This window comes from Phacochoerus africanus, chromosome 9 (assembly GCF_016906955.1).
Source record: "Phacochoerus africanus isolate WHEZ1 chromosome 9, ROS_Pafr_v1, whole genome shotgun sequence".
Lineage (NCBI taxonomy): Eukaryota > Metazoa > Chordata > Mammalia > Artiodactyla > Suidae > Phacochoerus > Phacochoerus africanus.
In genome coordinates, this window is record NC_062552.1 from 39,721,985 (window position 1) to 39,739,670 (window position 17,686).

The 17,686-nt window shown below is 46.4% G+C and overlaps 1 protein-coding gene across 1 annotated transcript in view; it reads right to left on the minus strand.

Annotated features, from left to right (window-relative positions):
* The window catches only part of XPO5 (exportin 5), a 38,844-nt gene continuing 21,158 nt past the window's right edge, over nucleotides 1–17,686 (minus strand). The window contains exons 17-32 of the mRNA XM_047795308.1: nucleotides 17,105–17,194; nucleotides 16,100–16,299; nucleotides 15,463–15,562; nucleotides 14,290–14,471; nucleotides 9,978–10,078; nucleotides 7,093–7,189; nucleotides 6,119–6,255; nucleotides 5,326–5,423; nucleotides 4,724–4,770; nucleotides 4,221–4,315; nucleotides 3,549–3,611; nucleotides 2,457–2,539; nucleotides 1,881–1,988; nucleotides 1,603–1,740; nucleotides 1,268–1,432; nucleotides 1–1,117 (exon numbers count right to left, since the gene is read on the minus strand). Coding sequence (XP_047651264.1) covers nucleotides 980–1,117; nucleotides 1,268–1,432; nucleotides 1,603–1,740; nucleotides 1,881–1,988; nucleotides 2,457–2,539; nucleotides 3,549–3,611; nucleotides 4,221–4,315; nucleotides 4,724–4,770; nucleotides 5,326–5,423; nucleotides 6,119–6,255; nucleotides 7,093–7,189; nucleotides 9,978–10,078; nucleotides 14,290–14,471; nucleotides 15,463–15,562; nucleotides 16,100–16,299; nucleotides 17,105–17,194 — 1,842 coding nt within the window. The 3' untranslated portion in view covers nucleotides 1–979. The remainder of the gene's footprint in view (nucleotides 1,118–1,267; nucleotides 1,433–1,602; nucleotides 1,741–1,880; nucleotides 1,989–2,456; nucleotides 2,540–3,548; nucleotides 3,612–4,220; nucleotides 4,316–4,723; nucleotides 4,771–5,325; nucleotides 5,424–6,118; nucleotides 6,256–7,092; nucleotides 7,190–9,977; nucleotides 10,079–14,289; nucleotides 14,472–15,462; nucleotides 15,563–16,099; nucleotides 16,300–17,104; nucleotides 17,195–17,686) is intronic.

The following is a 17,686-nucleotide window of genomic DNA, read 5'->3' on the forward strand; positions in this document are numbered from 1 at the left end:
TTGTGATGGGAAGGCATTTTTTTTTTTTTTTTTTTTTTTAGAAATGGCCCAGGAAGGAGGTGACCAGGGGGGTCTGAAAGAGCATGAGACTTTTGAAGGCACCTGGACTCAGCTAGGAGAGGAGACCAGTGGCTTTGCTAGCTGCTGTCACAGATGTAGCCTAGTTGGTCTGGATTATCCTTAAATGCCAACGGCATCATGTGACACTAGAGAGGGTACTGTGGCTCTTGTGCCTGAGTGGACCCTGGGGGGCTGGGGAAACCACACTGAAGGGTCATTCACAGAAGGACAAAATGTGTGAGCTCTAAGGGATATCAGAGAACACTACGGCCCCTGCCCAGCCCTGGTCCCTGAAGGTACTATCGTGACACTGTGCCCAGAGCTTAGCCTCTACCATGGAGCCCATCAGATTCTTGCTCAAAACAAAGTGGGAATTGGCCAAACTCAGTTCACTCAGCACCTGACCCAGATACACCCCTGGGGGATGGGGAGGGTTCCCAGCCAGCCCAGCAGCAAGGGGGCTTGGTGGGATTTCTCAAAGGTCCAAGAGAAACTCTGGCACAAGTAGTTCAGGGCTGAGCCCTGGCCGTAAGCCCAGCCAGTACAGCATCAGGTACAGAGCCCCCTGGTTGTCACTCTGCACAGGTGTATACGGCTGCCTGGGGGTGAGAGGGCTTGGGGATAGGGGCCACTCTGCTCTGGCTTCTCACTTTTGGAAAAGCCAAAACTCCAAGTAGAATGGGAGAGACCTGGGAAATCTAGACAGAACGGTAGAAGCCCTACCTCCCTTTCTTGAGACTTTAGTATAATGACTTCTGGCCCTACTACAGGGCCCACTCTCTCCAGCTCCAGACCTGGACCTCTCTCCAGGCTGACGAAGGTGGAAAGTGAGGTGCAGTGGAGAGGGGCCTAGAGATTAGCTACAAAGGGGAAGAAGAGATGACAATAAAGGTCAAAGAAGGATGCCTGAAAGCTTGATTCAGGGTTCAAAGATGGTGGCCAGGCCGCCCTCATCGTTGTCCAGTGCATCCGAGTCATGGGTTGGCTTTGTTTTTTTGAAAAGTGAAGGAAGATTCTTAATGTGAACTTCTTTTCGGAACTGCTCGCCCAAGGGTTTCTGCGGAAAACAAATGAGAAAGAAGGAATGCTGGGTCTTGAGCGGTAGGTGGTTAAGGATCATCGCCCCCTAATGGTCAGGACTACAGCTGGCTTCTGATTTGCTGGCACACCTGGTCTCAAAAGATTGCAAAATGGACCAAGGACCTACCCCGATGCACCCAGCAATCAGGCGTTTAAATTGGTCCTTCCGGCGCTTATCAGCCGCTTTCTGCAGAGAGGGGTTCAAAAGCTTGCAGTCAAACTGGTCCAGAGACTCCTTCTGAATGTCAGGGATCTGCTCCATCACAGCTCTTATCTCCACGTACCTGGGACGCTGAAAAGTAGGGATAAACCCACTCAATGGCACAGGTTTGGGCCCTGCCGCCTTCCCATTCCCTGCCACATCTCCCATCAGGAGGATGCCTACGTTCAGGAAGAGGCCCAAGTGACAGGGAGCGGGCTGTGAGGGACAAGCCATCCTGTCCCCATGCTTTCCTCACTCACCAGCGCCTCATACGTCTGGAAGGCCAGGTGGACCAAGGAAGCCATGCAGCCGTCATGCTGCCCGTGTGTCTGTAAGCCCTTCAGCACGCTGGTGAAGAGCCATGTGACAGCTTCTGCCAGCAGAGTCCCCGACAGCACCTGGGGAGACAATGTGCTCAGGGCCAAAGGGGGGACGGGACTCTGAAGGCCCCAGCACCCCAGTTCTTCCAGCTGATCCAGTCAATCCCCATGACCCAAAGGTTTCATAAGGGGCAGGGAGGAAAGGGGAGAGAGCGTACTTGCTTGAGGAGGGGCCAGCAGAGCTGCGTGGTGGTCCTCTGGCAGGACAGAGTATCCTTCCAGGCGAGGGAGTTGAAGGCTAGAATTAACAGCGCTGTGCAAACATCCTAATGGGAGAGGATGAGGGGTTACAACGGGAACATCAGCAGCAAGCTCTCTGTATTCTTCTGTGTCAGGAGCTAGAGTTTTGACAGGTAAGCAGGAGAATGATAAGAGTAGCCAGTAGCTACTTTTATTTCCTCTATGCTTATCAGGCCAGGAAAGAAAGAAAACCAACCAGCACAGAATAGAAAACCTGTGTGCAGGAAGGAGATGGAGCACAGGCCTGCGGGAGGGTGAACACCAGGGACTGTCCTCAGCGTGCCCGGGTGTCTCTGAGAGCCTCTGCCCACCCGGCATGGGAACGCCACGGTCCTGTGCCTTTCCCTGCTGGCTTCTGGGAGCTTTAGGCACCAGACACTTTAATTCCTATAAAGGATTATTAACCCAAAAGCTCCTGATGGCATCAGAAGTGAGGAAAGAGGAAGCGGGTTCCCCGGCTGGGCAACGAGAAACTCCCCTGCCCCTCCACCCACCTCGTGCTTCGTCAGACACTTTCCCAGGTCTGTGAGCTCTGCCGTGGCCGGGGTGGCTACCTCTGTGGCCATCATCTCTTCATCTGTACGGAGAGAGCAGAATGTTAAGCTCAGTCCTTTCAGAGCTGTCCTGTTTTGAGGGAAGCCCACTAAGTAAAGGAAAGCAGAGTTTTGTGGGCTGACTGGTGGTAAAGTGGCACTGGGCAGCCCCCAGCCTCCTGAGAGGGTGGAGAAGGCCCTGCCCGTGGCAGATCAGAGATACAGCTAGCGGTACATCTGCAAAACAAGGGATTTTTCTGGACAGTGTAAAAACCTGCAAATACGGAACTCCCGTTTTGGCTCAGCGGTTAACAAACCCAACTAATAGCCATAAAGACATGGGTTTGATCCCTGGCCTCACTCAGTGCGCTAAGGATCCGACATTGCTGTGAGCTGTGGTGTAGGTCGCAGATGCAGCTCAGATCCCACGGTGCTGCGGCTGTGGTGTAGGCTAGCAACTATAGCTTCGATTCGACCCCTAGCCTGGGAACCTCCATATGCCACGAATGTGGCTCTAAAAAAAAAAAAAGCTGCAATGCTGAGGATCTTCTGTCACTGAACAAATATTTGAGGACCCACTGCTATAGACATTAATTGCATTCCTGGGGATATCACAGTCCCTCCCCAGATGGGAGTTAATTCAAGTGAGGGAGATAAGTAATAAGTGAATACATAAATAAAACCCAATGTCAGGTAGTGCTAAGTGCTGGACTTAAGACAGAGCCAAGGAAGAATCTAGAGGCTGGCATTGCTATTTTTGATAGCTGGTCATGGAAGACCTCTCAGAGGTGACAACTGAACAGAGACCTGAAGGGGACAGGCCAGCGACAGTTGGGAGAACAATCATGCTGGACCACAGCAACCCCAAGTGCAGAGGCTTTGGGCTGGGACTGTGAATAGAGCGAGGGGCCGGCCCCGATAACAGCCAGATGACCGACGTCCCCTCCCCAGACCGCCAGGCACACAGTTTCTCTAGGAACTGACCTGATAACAGAAGTAACAATATTTAGGGGTTAACGGCTGACCCCCAAGGGCCACAACGGGTTCACTTACCCTCTCCATCCGCAGCGGGAGTAGCAGTGTGGTCAGTACCCTTCTTTGAGACACAGCACACGGCTAAAGCAAGAAAGCAGGGTTACTGGGCTTCCCACCACCAGCTGACAGCCAGCTCAGGCCAGTGGAGCCCACACAGGCCCGGGGCAGCTGAGGAGTTGGGCTACTGCTGAGGCACAGGGTCGGCTTCACCAACAGTATCAAAGCATTTGACCAGACTGTGTTCTGGTCCCTTTACAAGTTCAATTAATTGGAGGGAAATTACCAAAGTATCTGAGAGTAAATGAACAGGAAAAGATGCCTGATACGTACTTGGTCTACTTTGGATCTCAAACAAATGAACTGACCCAAAAATGAAAAATAAAACCACCTTCGTGTCTAAGAACTAAAAAATTTCCCTCATTCTAACAAGGCTGGGAAGGTTTTCGTACCATTAATTCAAATTCCTCCTGCCAGTCTAGACCATTTCCTCATATTTTGGCCTTAGTATGAACAATTATAATTCAGTTCACAATTCATAAAGTGTCTTTAGGTCAACTTAGGATTACCTAGTTTCTATCCAGTTAATTATTTATCAACTACGCAGTGTTCCTGCAAACATGTTAGGTAAGTGACTAGCTCTATTTCCAGAAAAATCTTGTCTTCTACCCCTGGTTCCCACACGCCACTTACTGATCAGGTCCACGACTTCTCGGGTTAACATCCTCACCAGTTGTTCCTCCAGCATCTCTTGAGACTCTGGGTTTTCATCTGTCGTCTCATCTTCACTGTAGAAAACCAGGGGCCCAGTTCCAGAAGTGTGCAAAAGCAGCAGTGACCCGAGCTAGACCTGGTGTGCCCACTTCCTTCTGGTCCTCATTCCACTCAAATGTTAGGAATGGGGAGCAGGGGGCCACTGAGGGGCATTATTACTTGTGGCTGTATCCAGCTGGCTTGAGGGGAATGGATCAGAATCCTAAGTGGCTAAGACTGCCTAAGCATTCACCGGAAGCAGCTAAAGGACCCCCTGTCCCTTAGGCTTGGGCTGAGTCTGCCTAATGGTCACAGACAAGCCATCTAAAGGCTGAGAATGACTGAAACCCACTTCTCTTCTAGCCCTGGGATAGCAAAATCCTTCCTCCCCCACCCCAAACCTGGCTGCCAGCTCATCCACCAAGGAGAAGACATTTGCTCACCACAGCATGCTCCTCTGGTTGATGACTTGCCATTTTTGGGAAAGCCTCTGCGAAAACAAAGATGATGTAAGTGCTAGACTGGGGAGAAGGCCGGAACAGATAATATCTAAGGGCCACTTCATCATTAGAATTAGCTGAGGCTGAGTCTAGGGAACAACCACTGAGCCCTGGGAGACCCCATGAGGTTAAAAAACCAGATACGGTTTCTGTAACCTCTGTTACACCCCTGACAAGAGCAGCACATCAAACACTTCTTTGCTTGGAAAGGATCAAGAATTTTATAATTCCGAGATCTCTCTGGACGTACCTATTCTCTGCCCAAGTGGTCGCCCTGCTTAACCCAAAGTCAGGGAAACAGACCCAGGATAAGCACTTTCCTGATCATCTCTCCTCTGTTAGCAGGTGGTTAGGAGCAGAATCTGCAGGTGCTTTGGGGGGCAACTGAACCAGTTTGGTTTTGAGGCGGCTTCTCCCTCCAGGGCAGCAAGGATGGATAGCTGCACAACTATCCTTTCAGGAACCCTTGATCTGTGGGACTCATGAGGGGCCACCCACTCCAAGAGGCCTCTTTGCTCCCCTTTCCTGACGTCATGACTGCTTACCATGTGGAGGTAGGTGAAAAGAGGCCCAACGATGGGCGACACCAGGCTTTCATAGTACTCGGGAGTACAGGCGAGCACCAGAGGCTTCACGAAGACCCGTGCCGCAGCAGGTTAAGAAGCTTTAGCACATGAGTGCACACCCCCCCCCCCCCCCCCGGGGCGGGCCTGGAGACCTGAGGCAGCAGGTTGAGCCCTTGGGTGGAGCCAACCCCCAAAAGACTTGCACGGTGCCAAGAACATCCTGTGTTAACAGGTAAAAACCTTCCAACTTCCCCCCAAATCCTAAGCTGTGCAGATACTCAATTCCATTATATTTTTAGTTGAACTGGCCTTTCTACCACCTGCACCTTTATGGGTTGCCTGAAAGTAGGGGAAAGTAAAACACACCCTTGCAATGAACTCCTTCACTATGCTCCTCGTAACCTCAGGGAAGAAGAATAGTCCCCAAAACAAGCAAAAGTCTGATGAGAAAGCAGTACAAGAGTGCTTCTTCAAAAGGAAGAACTTGACAGAACAACAAAAAAGGATAAAAGCTTCAGCTTTCATCTTTCCAGGTAATGGGTTGGTAAAGATGTCTACTCATAAGAGGAAAGAGCTTTCAAGAACCCCTGGGCTTTCAGGTTTTCCCTGCTATTTATCTCAACCTTCAGGTCCTTTTGATGTGGTTACTATATACTAAGAAAATGATTCCATCTATTCCACACAGCTTGGCTCTCTTGCTGCCTATGAACTATTTCTGTCTGGAATCATCTGGCCCTTTGGTAACGTTATCTAGGGATTTTTAAAAGGATATGAAGCAAGGGTCTGAGTCGGTAGTCAGGAAGATTGTCCAAGTTGACAAAGGCAGAGTTGAGGAGCTGGGTGGACAGCTGCTCCACGGTGTAGAAGTCCTGCTGCATGGAAAGGCCTGCCTTCCCTAGGATGTGGAAACTGTACGGGAAAATCACAGGCATTGTCAAGTCCACTCTCTGTCATTATTAGTCCTGACTGCCCTAGGAATGTCTAGTCTACAAGAAGACTTCTCAGCTAGAAAAGCAACTGTATTTACTTCTTTCTTTTTTGGCCACGTCGGTGGCATATGGAAGTTCCTGGGGCCAGGGATCGAACCTGTGCCACAGCAGCAACCCCAGCCACTGTAGTGACAATGTGGGATCCTTAACTCGATGCACCACAAGGGAACCCCTTAAAGAAACTTAACAGCAGATTTAGCATCATTTCAAAACAAAGATGTTGGTATCCAAGACCAACAGTAGCCTTTCATTACTTCCTAAGTAATACAGATTTACAATGGAGAATTTCTTGTTAGTTGGCTGACCCGGGCACTGGGTTAGTGAGGCCAAGGCCCTGGGGATGTTGGTACACACAGAAGGGCCAGGTACCTCCCCATCCCACAACCAGGACCACAGACAAAGTCTGGCCAGCCACCTCCCCATGTCCCATGAAAACTAGGCTATGAGCAGTGAGAAGTCTGAGAAAATGCATCTCCATCACTGTATCGTCTACTATGGTTGCATCATTTTACACACTGGAAACAGACAAGATGGACACGAAAATATCAAGTCATGGCTAGGACTGAGGCACATGTGACAATAAAAATTGCAGCAAAGCAGCCTGTTCATTTTGATACTGGAATCATTAGCTTCCTGTCCAATTCTTTCCCCATATTACCTGCACACTAGAATTCCACATCAGAAGTCCAACTCAAGGTCACTCCTATACAGCGCATGTCTAGGAGGAGAATATGGAAAGGCAGCATTGGTTCCTTACCAGTTTTCATAGAGGGTGCAGAAGAAACGCTGCATTTTTTCCAAGATCGTTTTGTAGACAGGAGAGTCATTCAGGTCCAGGAGAGGTTGAGGTAATCCTACAGACAGAGATGGCTCAGGAACCTGCTACCTCACTGCCTCAACCAGCCAACACCCTCCAGCAGGCAGAGGTGGTTGGGGGTGGGGGTGGAGTGCTATAAATGCAAAGGAGCTGAGCAAGTCTTCTACCCGCTGAGGTGCCCACAGGTCCCCTAAAAGTGACTGCTACACTGTCTTCCCAGGAAAAGGTGAAAGCTATTTAAGTGTCCAGGACTTCAGACTAGATCTGAGTACTCCAACTTTTGCCTGGGTTTCTTCAGGTGGAATGTATACCAAAACACACAGTGATAGCCCAAAATGATCTCTCCATAATGCACTGGATACGTCCTCCTTCCTTTTTAAGTCAAAGAACCTCTTTCAAGCAAAATTTTATACAAAGGCACAAAATGTATAGCAGATCAAAATGAAACCCACTTATCTCAGTCTAAAAATTGCCTTAAAAAAATCTACACTTCTGGAGTTCCTGTGGTGGTACAGTGGTTAAGGAATCCGACTAGGAACCATGAGGTTGCGGGTTTGGTCCCTGCCCTTGCTCAGTGGGTTAACGATCCGGCGTTGCCGTGAGCTGGGGTGTAGGTTGCAGACGCGGCTCGGATCCTGCGTTGCTGTGGCTCTGGCATAGGCTGGTGGCTACGGCTCCGATTAGACCCCTAACCTGGGAATCTCCATATGCCTCGGAAGCGGCCCAAGAAATAGCAAAAAAAAAAAAAAAATCTACACTTCTCATCAGAGGCGATTGTTTCAAGTCTTGCTCATGGTTGCACACTGCCAGAGGGAACTGTTCCTTCATTCTAGCATGTTGGGGTTGGTCCTACATTTCAATAGCAAGAGGAAGGGGGTGGGTGATGAAGCAACACCTACTTTTTTTTTTCTTTTGGCTGTGCCTGAAGCATGTTGAAATTCCCAGGCCAGGGGGAACCTGCGCCGCAGCAGTGACAATGCCAGATCCTTAATCTGCTGAGCCACCAGGGAACTCCCTACACCAATTTTTTAAATTAACCACAAGAGGAATTCCTGTCGTGGCACAGTAGAAATGAATCTGATTAAGAACCATGAGGTTGCAGGTTCAATCCCTGGCCTCGCTCAGTGGGTTAAGGATCCAGCATTGCCATGAGCTGCAATGCAGGTCACAGACACGGCTCAAATCTGGTGTTGCTGTGACTGTGGTGTAGGTCGGCAGCTACAGCTCCAACCACCCCTAGGCTGGGAACCTCCATATGCTGCAGGTGCGGCCCTAAAAAAAAAAGAAAAGAAATGGCCCAGGACCATTTAGGCAAGATAGACAGACATGAGCTCTGTAAAGACAAACACTCTTCCTCTCATTAACATCACAGGTAAGGGAACATGCTCACTTGATTGCTTCATCATGGCCAGGCCCAGGCCAAGGTCATAGCTGGTGCAAAGAAACACTGTGGGGGCTGTGATGGTGAGCCAGCATGAAGCTTCAGAGATGAGCACAAGATTTAGACAACTCTGGGCGTTTCCAGCTCTAACTTATAACCAACTGCCCTGTTCTCTTGTGTTCCAGCCGCACAAGTCACCTCTCTATTCTGCTTGCCACAGGATTATGGACCTGCCATTCTGTCTGCCCCAACCTGGTTGGCCCTTGCTCATCCTTCAAGTTTCCACTGGGAGGCAATCGTCTGACTCCTCTCCAGGATTGGCTCAGGTCTCCCAGTGAACACTCTCAGTCACTCTCCTGCATAGCACACATCACAATGATGATTGTGTAGTTATTTGCTAATGAGAAAAATGAGTTAAAGCAACATTCCTTTTTTTTTTTTTTTTTGCTTTTTAGGGCTGCACCCATGGCATATGGAGGTTCCCAGGCTAGGGGTCGAATCGGAGCTACAGCCGCTGGCCTACACCACAGCCTCAGCAACACTAGATCCGGGCCATGTCTTCGACCTACATCACAGCTCATGGCAATGCTGGGTCCTTGACCTGCTAAGCGAGGTCAAGGATTGAACCTGTAACCTCATGGTTCCTAGTCAGATTTGCTTCTGCTGCACCAACAATGGGAACTTCATAAAGCAACATTCTGATCAAGGTTAAAATTGGGAAACTTGACTAAGAGACTATTCCTTAAAAAAAATTAATACCATACATAATATTTTACTAATTAAAGCTATTCAAGCTTAATTGTTTTAACACCTGCCCCCACTCCCCACCAAGTACAAAAAGCAGGAAAGTATGCCAATATCCTCAGGTCAAAAAAAAACATGGTTTTTTTTTTTTTAATAATCTAAAGGCTTTGGAGTTCCCGTTGTGGTGCAGTGGAAACGAATCTGACTAGGAAACATGAGGTTACAGGTTCAATCCCTGGCCTTGCTCAGCGGGGTCAAGGATCCAGCACTGCCATGAGCTGTGGTATAGGTTGCAGACATGGCCTGGATCTGGCGTTGCTGTGGCTATGGCGTAGGCCAGCAGCTGTAGCTCCGATTAGACCCCTGGCCTGGGAGCCTCCATGCCACGGGTGCGGCCCTAAAAAGACAAAAAGACCAAAAAATAAAAATAAAATATTATAATCTAAAGGCTCTAACACACACCACCAGCTGGGTGCTAAAGAGATGAAGGAGGGGGTTAAAGTTGGGGGTATGTGCATGCACTTCTGAAGCCCTTCTCTGAAGGCTAAGGAAGAAAACGCACTTGCTCCCAGAGAGCTTCAGGAACTCCATCATATGCATTTCCAGACAAACAGGTAGTCAAGTCAGAGCCAGGGGAGGAGAAGGTGACACAAGGCTTTAAAGGTGAACTTCAAGAAAAAGAAAGGTCTAGATTTCTTACCTAAAATAGTAGATTTTTCCGCATCAATCATATCCAGAGCCTTGCTGAAAGGTTCTCCTAGTTTGGCTAGCATTTCTGGTGCATATAAAGAATTGTGAGTTCTGAAAAAAAAAAAAAAAAAAAACAAGAATGCTATGTCAACTTGTCCCCATCCGCTGCAGGAGAAGTGATATTACACGTCCACACAGACATCCCCCCGACGACACTATTCTTGGCAGGTGACTTCTTAAAAGTCCCTCAAAAAGGTATAGACTTGAAGCTATTAAGTTTATTTGTACAGTATACAGCTCCTAACAGCAATCGACCACAAGAACCTAATTCTAAGAGCAAGCTCGACCACATCACAGTCTAAAGCTGGAGAGAGAGTTCCCGTCGTGGCGCAGTGGTTAACGAATCCGACTAGGAACCATGAGGTTGCGGGTTCGGTCCCTGCCCTTGCTCAGTGGGTTTACGATCCGGCGTTGCCGTGAGCTGTGGTGTAGGTTGCAGACATGGCTCGGATCCCGCGTTGCTGTGGCTCTGGTGTAGGCCGGTGGCTACAGCTCCGATTCAACCCCTAGCCTGGGAACCTCCATATGCCGAGGGAGCGGCCCAAGAAATGGCAACAACAACAACAAAATAAAATAAAATAAATAAATAAATAAATAAAGCTGGAGAGCAAAATTCTTTCAAACCCGAGAAAATGCCTGGGCACTCCCAGTTTTTCACATTGTTGGTTAAATTTATCTGTGGGTACTTTATTCTTTGAATACTATTGCAAATGGAATCATTTTCTTAATTTCCTTTTGAGATCATTCATTGTTGGTGTAAAAAACACAACTGACTTTTCTGAATGTTGTTGTTTTGTATCCTATAGCTTTGTTAAATTAGCCACAGTAGTTTTTTTTTTTTTGGGGGGGGGAACAGATTTTCTATGTCATTTGTGAATAGCTTTACTTCTTTTCCACTTTGGCTACCTTTATTTCTTTTGCCATGCCTAACTGCTGTGTCTGGGACTTGCATCTTTCACCACTGTGTATGATGTAAACTGGATTTTTCATAAAAATTATTTTTCATGTTGAGAAAGTTCTCATCTAGTCCTAGTTTGCTGCATGTTTTTATCATGAAAAGATGTTGGATTTTGTCAAATGCTTTTTCTGATTTATTTTTATATACTGAACCACTCAAACGCCTGGGATAAAACACTTGGTCAGAGTGTATCTTTTTAACATGCTGTTGGGTTCAGCTGCTTATATTCTGTGAAGCTGTCCTAACTCCAGCTTAGCCTTTGCTACTTTCTGCTGTGGGGATCCCAGGGTTGGTAGGTGGAGCCATATATTTTCAAAAACTGTAACTTGCCATCTTTTTAGTTTCTGAATTGAGTTTTTCTTGGTCATTTGGGAAGATGTCTAATACTATGAAATGATCTCTGATAAAATCAGGCCGTCTTGAAAGGAAATTCAGTCAAAATTGACAGGAACAGACAAGCTGTTTTTTATTCTTTATTTTTATTTTTTGGTCTTTTTGCCTATTCTAGGGCCACACCTGTGGCATATGGAGGTTTCCAGGCTAGGGGTCAAATTGGAGCTGTAGCCACCGGCCTATGCCAGAGACGCAGCAACAGAGGATCCAAGCCGTGTCTGTGACCACACCACAGCTCACAGCAACACCGGATCCTTAAGATTGAACCCGAAATCTCACGGTTCCTAGTCGGAGTCGTTGACCACTGAACCACAACGGGAACTCCTGTTTTTTATTCTTTAATGAAATGTGACTGTGATCCCAAGATATACTTAAAAAACAGAAGGATTCGTGCATTATAAAAGTCAAATATCCCTGGGACTACAACAAAATCTTTAATTCTTTATTATCTCCTCTCCTCCTCCTCCCCAAGAAGGTGGCACCATGATGGCTGCACTTCTAAGTCACAAGCAGTGGAGACAGGACTCAGTACTCACTGATATCTATGACTCCAGGTCAGGTGTTCACTCATAAGCAGGGAGCCCTACAAGCCCTAGTGATGTTATTGCTTGGCAAAGAAAAAAACAATAGGGTAGTAAAAGTGTTAAGTTTTGTATGATCTGTACCTATCTGAAATACTCTTAGTATCACCAAGAGTATAACTGCCATACACACAGGTGTATGTTATTCAGCCATAATAGAGGAGAAAATCTTGCCATTTATGACAATATGATGGACCTTGAGAACATTATATACTAAGTGAAATGTATCAGACAATGAAAGACAACACTAAATGAATAAATGAGTTACAGCATATTCCCGCAATAGAATACCACACCAGCAATGAGAATTAACAAGCCACAACTACATGCAATAACATGGATGACCTCATAAACTTAACGTTGAGCAAGAGAAGCCAAGACACAAAAGAGTGCATGCTTCTGACTCCCATTTATCAAAGCTCAGAAAAAAAAGAAAAAGAAAGGTTAAAAGTCAGAATAGTGGTTACCCTCGAGGGGCAGGTAAGGACTAAAAAGGGGTGATGGGTAAGGCTGTGTCTTGATCTGGATGTTGACTACATGGAATTGTCAAAATTCATCTACCCACATTCACAATTCATGTCCTTTTCTCATGTATCTCCGCGCCCTTATGTTATATACTTCAAGATAAAATTTACCACACACAAAAAAAGAGAGACAAAACTCTAACAGCTATAGCTGTACACTATCAAGGAATCTAACTGCTCCATTATTACACTCAACATTTTTCAAAATACCTTTTGGTTAGCTTTGGGGTTTTCCAAAAGCACTAAACTCTTCCAAAAATATCAAGATGACAACCACCTGCCTCCTTGCCTGATCAGGGCTAAATCTGGCCACAGGTCTAAAACGTCAGTGAGTGAGTCTGTTGCCATCTGACTTCATCAATTCCACATTTCCCTAAGCTATAGAGATCCTTTTGATTTTAAAGGCATCAATATAAAAACAAACCTTTCCTTGACTAAATATTTCACTACCCTGTCAACATGCAGGCCATACTTCTTTATTGTTAATCTCTTTCCTCCTTTTCAAGTCAGAACAAGATACTGTCTATTCTCAAAGACATGTTCACAATGACAACTCACTTAAGAGACCTCCAGCCCTTCAATCTGGTCAACATTAACTTAAAACCTTGGATTGATTTTTCTTTGGCTGCATCTGTGCATGTGGAAGTTCCCAGGCCAGGGATTGAACCCGTGCCATAGCAATGACCCAAGCTGCTGCAGTGACAATGCTGGGTCCTTAACCCACTGCACCACAAGAGAATTACGAAACCTTGGATGCTTAAGCTTATAGTCCAAGGTGTCCGGTGCCAGGAGAGCATCCTTGAGACATGAGTAATGGTTTGCCCAGGTGAGACCCTGCTCTTACACCCTGGGGAAAAAGGCCAAAAAGCAGTGGGACAGAGCCCTAACCTCTAATTCAGATACACTATGAGACATAAAAAGCAATCAAATTTTGCTCTGGCAGGTGAGAACTAATTCTCTCAAAGGCTCTATTTCACTGTAGACAGCATTCATCCCTGAATCATCAAATATACATCAAATAACCAACAAGTCTATACCTGGCCTACTTCCACTTGAACGTATTAGCTCACGTGATTTATAACAGCAATCCTCAACCTTTAATGTATACAAACAACCTGGGGATCCTGTTAAGATGCTGATTCTGATTTAATACGTCTGGGGTGAAGCCCTAAATCTGTTTTTTTTTTTTTTGGTTTTTTTTGGCTGCAACTCTGGCATGTGGAGGTTCCTGGGCCAGGATCAAACCCATGCCATAGTTGCATCCCGCACCACAGCTGTGGCAACACTGGATCCTTAACCCACTGTGCCATATGAGACGTCCCCTGATTCTGCATTTTAAACAAGCTTGCAGGTGTTTACCGGTGATGCTGGTCTAAGGAATCTGCTTTGAGAAGTAAAGACCACGTACTACGCCTTCCTTTGGCATGTTCTGCTGCTGGATGTTTGGTCCCCTTGAGATCAGTCACTACTGATAAATTCGGCTTAGCTCATTTGAATATGTGACCCAGAGAATCACCACCACAGAAAGCAATGTTTTGTTCCCAGTGAACAAATTCTTTTAGTAGCAAAACTTTAGACCAAATAAACCTTAAAGTAAAAAGAAGGACTGAGGTATAAAGAATTAAAAGAACACAGAGGAGGCTCAAAATGCAGGCCATTTTGAGATTAGCCCCTGTGTGTTCGCTTGGAATGCAAGACTTACACAAGTGAGTGCTAATGTTATTTTTACAAAGAGAGAGCCCCTCTAGACAGACCTAATCCCTCATTTTCCAAATATAACAGAGAAAAACTGTTATTTTGACTCACCTTATAAGGGCAAGCAAATTGTCCAGAAGTTTCAAAACCTGTTCTGTGCAGGGGTTACGGAAGATTGGATTTCCAGTGGGGGTATAACCCACCACAAATCCCCCAGCTTTGGCCTCTTCTAGATCAGGGGGCCAGGAAGTTCGTTTCACAACACCCAAAATGCTATACACACAAAAGCTCATCTATAGAAAAACGTAAAAATAAAAGGTGAACATAAAAGGGGAAGAAAAGACCAAAGTTCCACTAGATATTCACAAAATTACGGTGTATGTGATGCAGAGGCTGGAGAGAAGGAAAAGACCCCCCTCCCTGTCCCCATCTCTATTCCTTCTGTCCTTTATTATTTTTGGCTGCGCCCTCACATACAGAAGTTCCTGGACCAGGGATTGAACCTGCACCACAGCAGTGACAATGCCAGATCCATAACCCATTGTGCTACCCTGGAACTCCCCTACCCCTCCTGTTTAAGGTCAAGTCCAAGCCCTCTTGCCCTCCTTTCATTGCCATCTTCAGGATCAGTGGTAGGCTCTAGAAGCTTCCCTTTCATGAGGATATCCTTCCAGAGGCTACAGTGACCTTCTTACAGGACCCCAATTAGAAGGTGGCTTGGACATGCTTCAAAACAGTGTTTACCTTGCCAACAGTTCATTGTTTTTTGAGTTGGCCTTGCACCCTACAGCTTAGGCCTTCACAGATTTTGCCCTAATCTTCAATCACAGCGCTTTCAACTGATGACTACCTGCCAGGTTAATTAATTAGACTTTTGCCATGACAGAGCCAGGAACAATGCTTATTTGAACAGCAAAGAACTGAAAAATCTCAGGTTTGCAACTAGGCCATCATTTAGGACTTTAGGTGCCAGAGAACAAAAGCAAGGAGAACTCATCCTGCTGACTGAGTTCTGAACTACTTCCTCATTACACCTCCATTCCTCTGAGCTATTTAGAGAGCCTTAAAGCCAAGATAATGATTTTCACAGAAAAGACCACCTGTTCTGCTATGAGAACTAACTCAAGAATTCTAGACTAAAGAAGAAAAGAAAGGAGACGCTAAGGGAAGTGGAGACTCCCAGACTTCTCACTCATATAGAAAAAACATAAATCTACAAGAAACTGGACAAATGGCAACACCTTCCTCTTACTCATGGCCAATTCCTAGGAGAGGCTCACTCACCCGTGCTCGGTTTAAGCCACAGGGATCCTCCTGGACCAGGTCATAGCTTTTCTGATCTGCACCCACAAAGGCAAGGAAAGCATCAGCATCGGACAGTGCTCTAAAGGTTGGTAGGAGAAAGACAAAGTTCACTGTGATTTTAAGCAAGGATCATTTCACCCTCAAGAACTAATAAGCTGTGATTATTTGACCCCCAAAGAACAGCTGTTATGAGGAGCTGAATCATACTGTCGGCTCTCATGTGAAGGTTTACTAAACTTCTCTCCCCACTTCTAAATATTATTAGCAACACTTTAAGAATCAAAAAGGATACAAACTTGGTAACGCTAGCTACGTGGGTACAGATGGGTGTCTGGCAGCTCCCGCTCTGCATGGCCCCACTGGCTGTTCTTACTTCTTTACCTGTGCTGGGGCTACGACCAGAAACCACAGCAGATCTTACTCTGTGGCCGCCACACTACCCATTTCTACTCATTTCTTCCATGTTGCTACACCTCTTTAGAGCAAGGGGATATTTCCAGCAATTCGCTTCCAAGACTGCTTTTAGCATCGTGGACACCTTGACTTCCTTACACCCCTACCCTGGGTGAGCTCTTCACTCAAGCGCAGTGAAGGCCAAGGGCAAAGGATCCTCTACCTGTGCATCTCTTCAGAAAGCCAGATGCTGGCCACGGGTGCCATCAGCTCCTCTATGAACAACTTCTGACGCTCATAGTTCTTGAACTGGTTGCTGATGAGAACCAGGGCTTCCATGAGGGCACACTTCTCCATCTGCGTCAGGAGCAGCTCATTGGAGAGGAGCTGCTTCACGTGGTCATACAGCATGTCAAAATTGGGCTGTTTCACAAAGGAAAAAAAACCCAAGAGGTGGTGAAGGTCTGGTTTTCAGGGAGTGGTGGGTGATCAAGGAAGGATGAATAAGGATGAAAACATTCTCAGGAAAGTCAGGCCCGTGAGACTATCACTTAGTAATCTGGTTATAACACTCTTCTTTTGCCTGAACAAGAAGGCAATTTAGGCAGAGGGTGGTGGTTTTTCCTATTTGGGTAACGGCACTTTCCCTCTCTCCAACTGTGAAAACCATTTGTCTTTTTTTCCCTATACCAACTTTACAGTATCTTCAGGGGCAAAGATCAGTTTGTTTTATATATACATTTATGCTATCCTATATAAATACCCACACACACATACATATAGAAGGGGAGGAGAGAGAGACAAATGATGCAGTATATTCACAAAAGAAAGTTTTGGTTCATCTATTATCTTGAATAGTGCTAAACGTCTTACAGACACCCTTCAAAAAGGGCTGGGGTTTGCATCTGGCTTCTCGAGGACAAGGCACATCACCTGGCAGCGGCAGCTAAAAAGATCACACAGGACGGTAAAGAGGGGTACCCTGACGGGAAAACTTGGTCATCAGTGTGGAAGAGAACTATACATTTTTGAGACAATGTACTTGCATTTTTAACTCCACTAAGTAGGTGAGGAAGGAGACAGCAACCCCGGAGTACTTATATTAATACTTCTTTACTATCAGCAGAGCTAAAGTTCCTGTTTTTCCTTTGTGTGAAGTCTAAGAAGGGGTGGGTTTACAGAGGACGGGACTCAAAACTCAACCTGCCTGACGGGGTCCAGGGCTTACCAGCACAAGCTGGGGGTAGTCACGACACATCTTGATGATGGAGGAACAAGCATGTCGCCTCACATTCCTCACTGCCCGGGTCCTGGGAGCCTGGGAAGAGACTTGTCAATGAACTTTTTTTTTCCTCCAATGGCTGTACCCACAACATATGGAAGTTCCCAGGGCCAGAGATTTAATCTGAGCTGCGGCTGTAATCTATGCCATAGCTGTGGCAATGCAGGATCCTTTAACCCACTGTGCCAAGCAGGGATGAACCTGCCCCTCTGAGGAGACCCGACCTGCTGCAGTCAGGTCCTTAATCCACTGTGCCACAGTAGGCACTCCTTCAATAAATTTTTAGTATAATGTACAGATGCTGCAAGTAAATCTTCTTCAGAGGCAAACACACAATTTTCACAGCTGTAGGGCGCATAATGAAGTGACATTTAGAGCCATCCTGAATCCATGTTTACTGTTTGCCCTAGAGTATCTCTAGTGCAAAACTCCCCATCATAGGACCATCTCCTGTCTTTATTAACCCCTTCTGGTTATAAAAGAAATCTAGACTAAGTGTTGGGTAGTCACATCTTTGTTCTTAAGAAG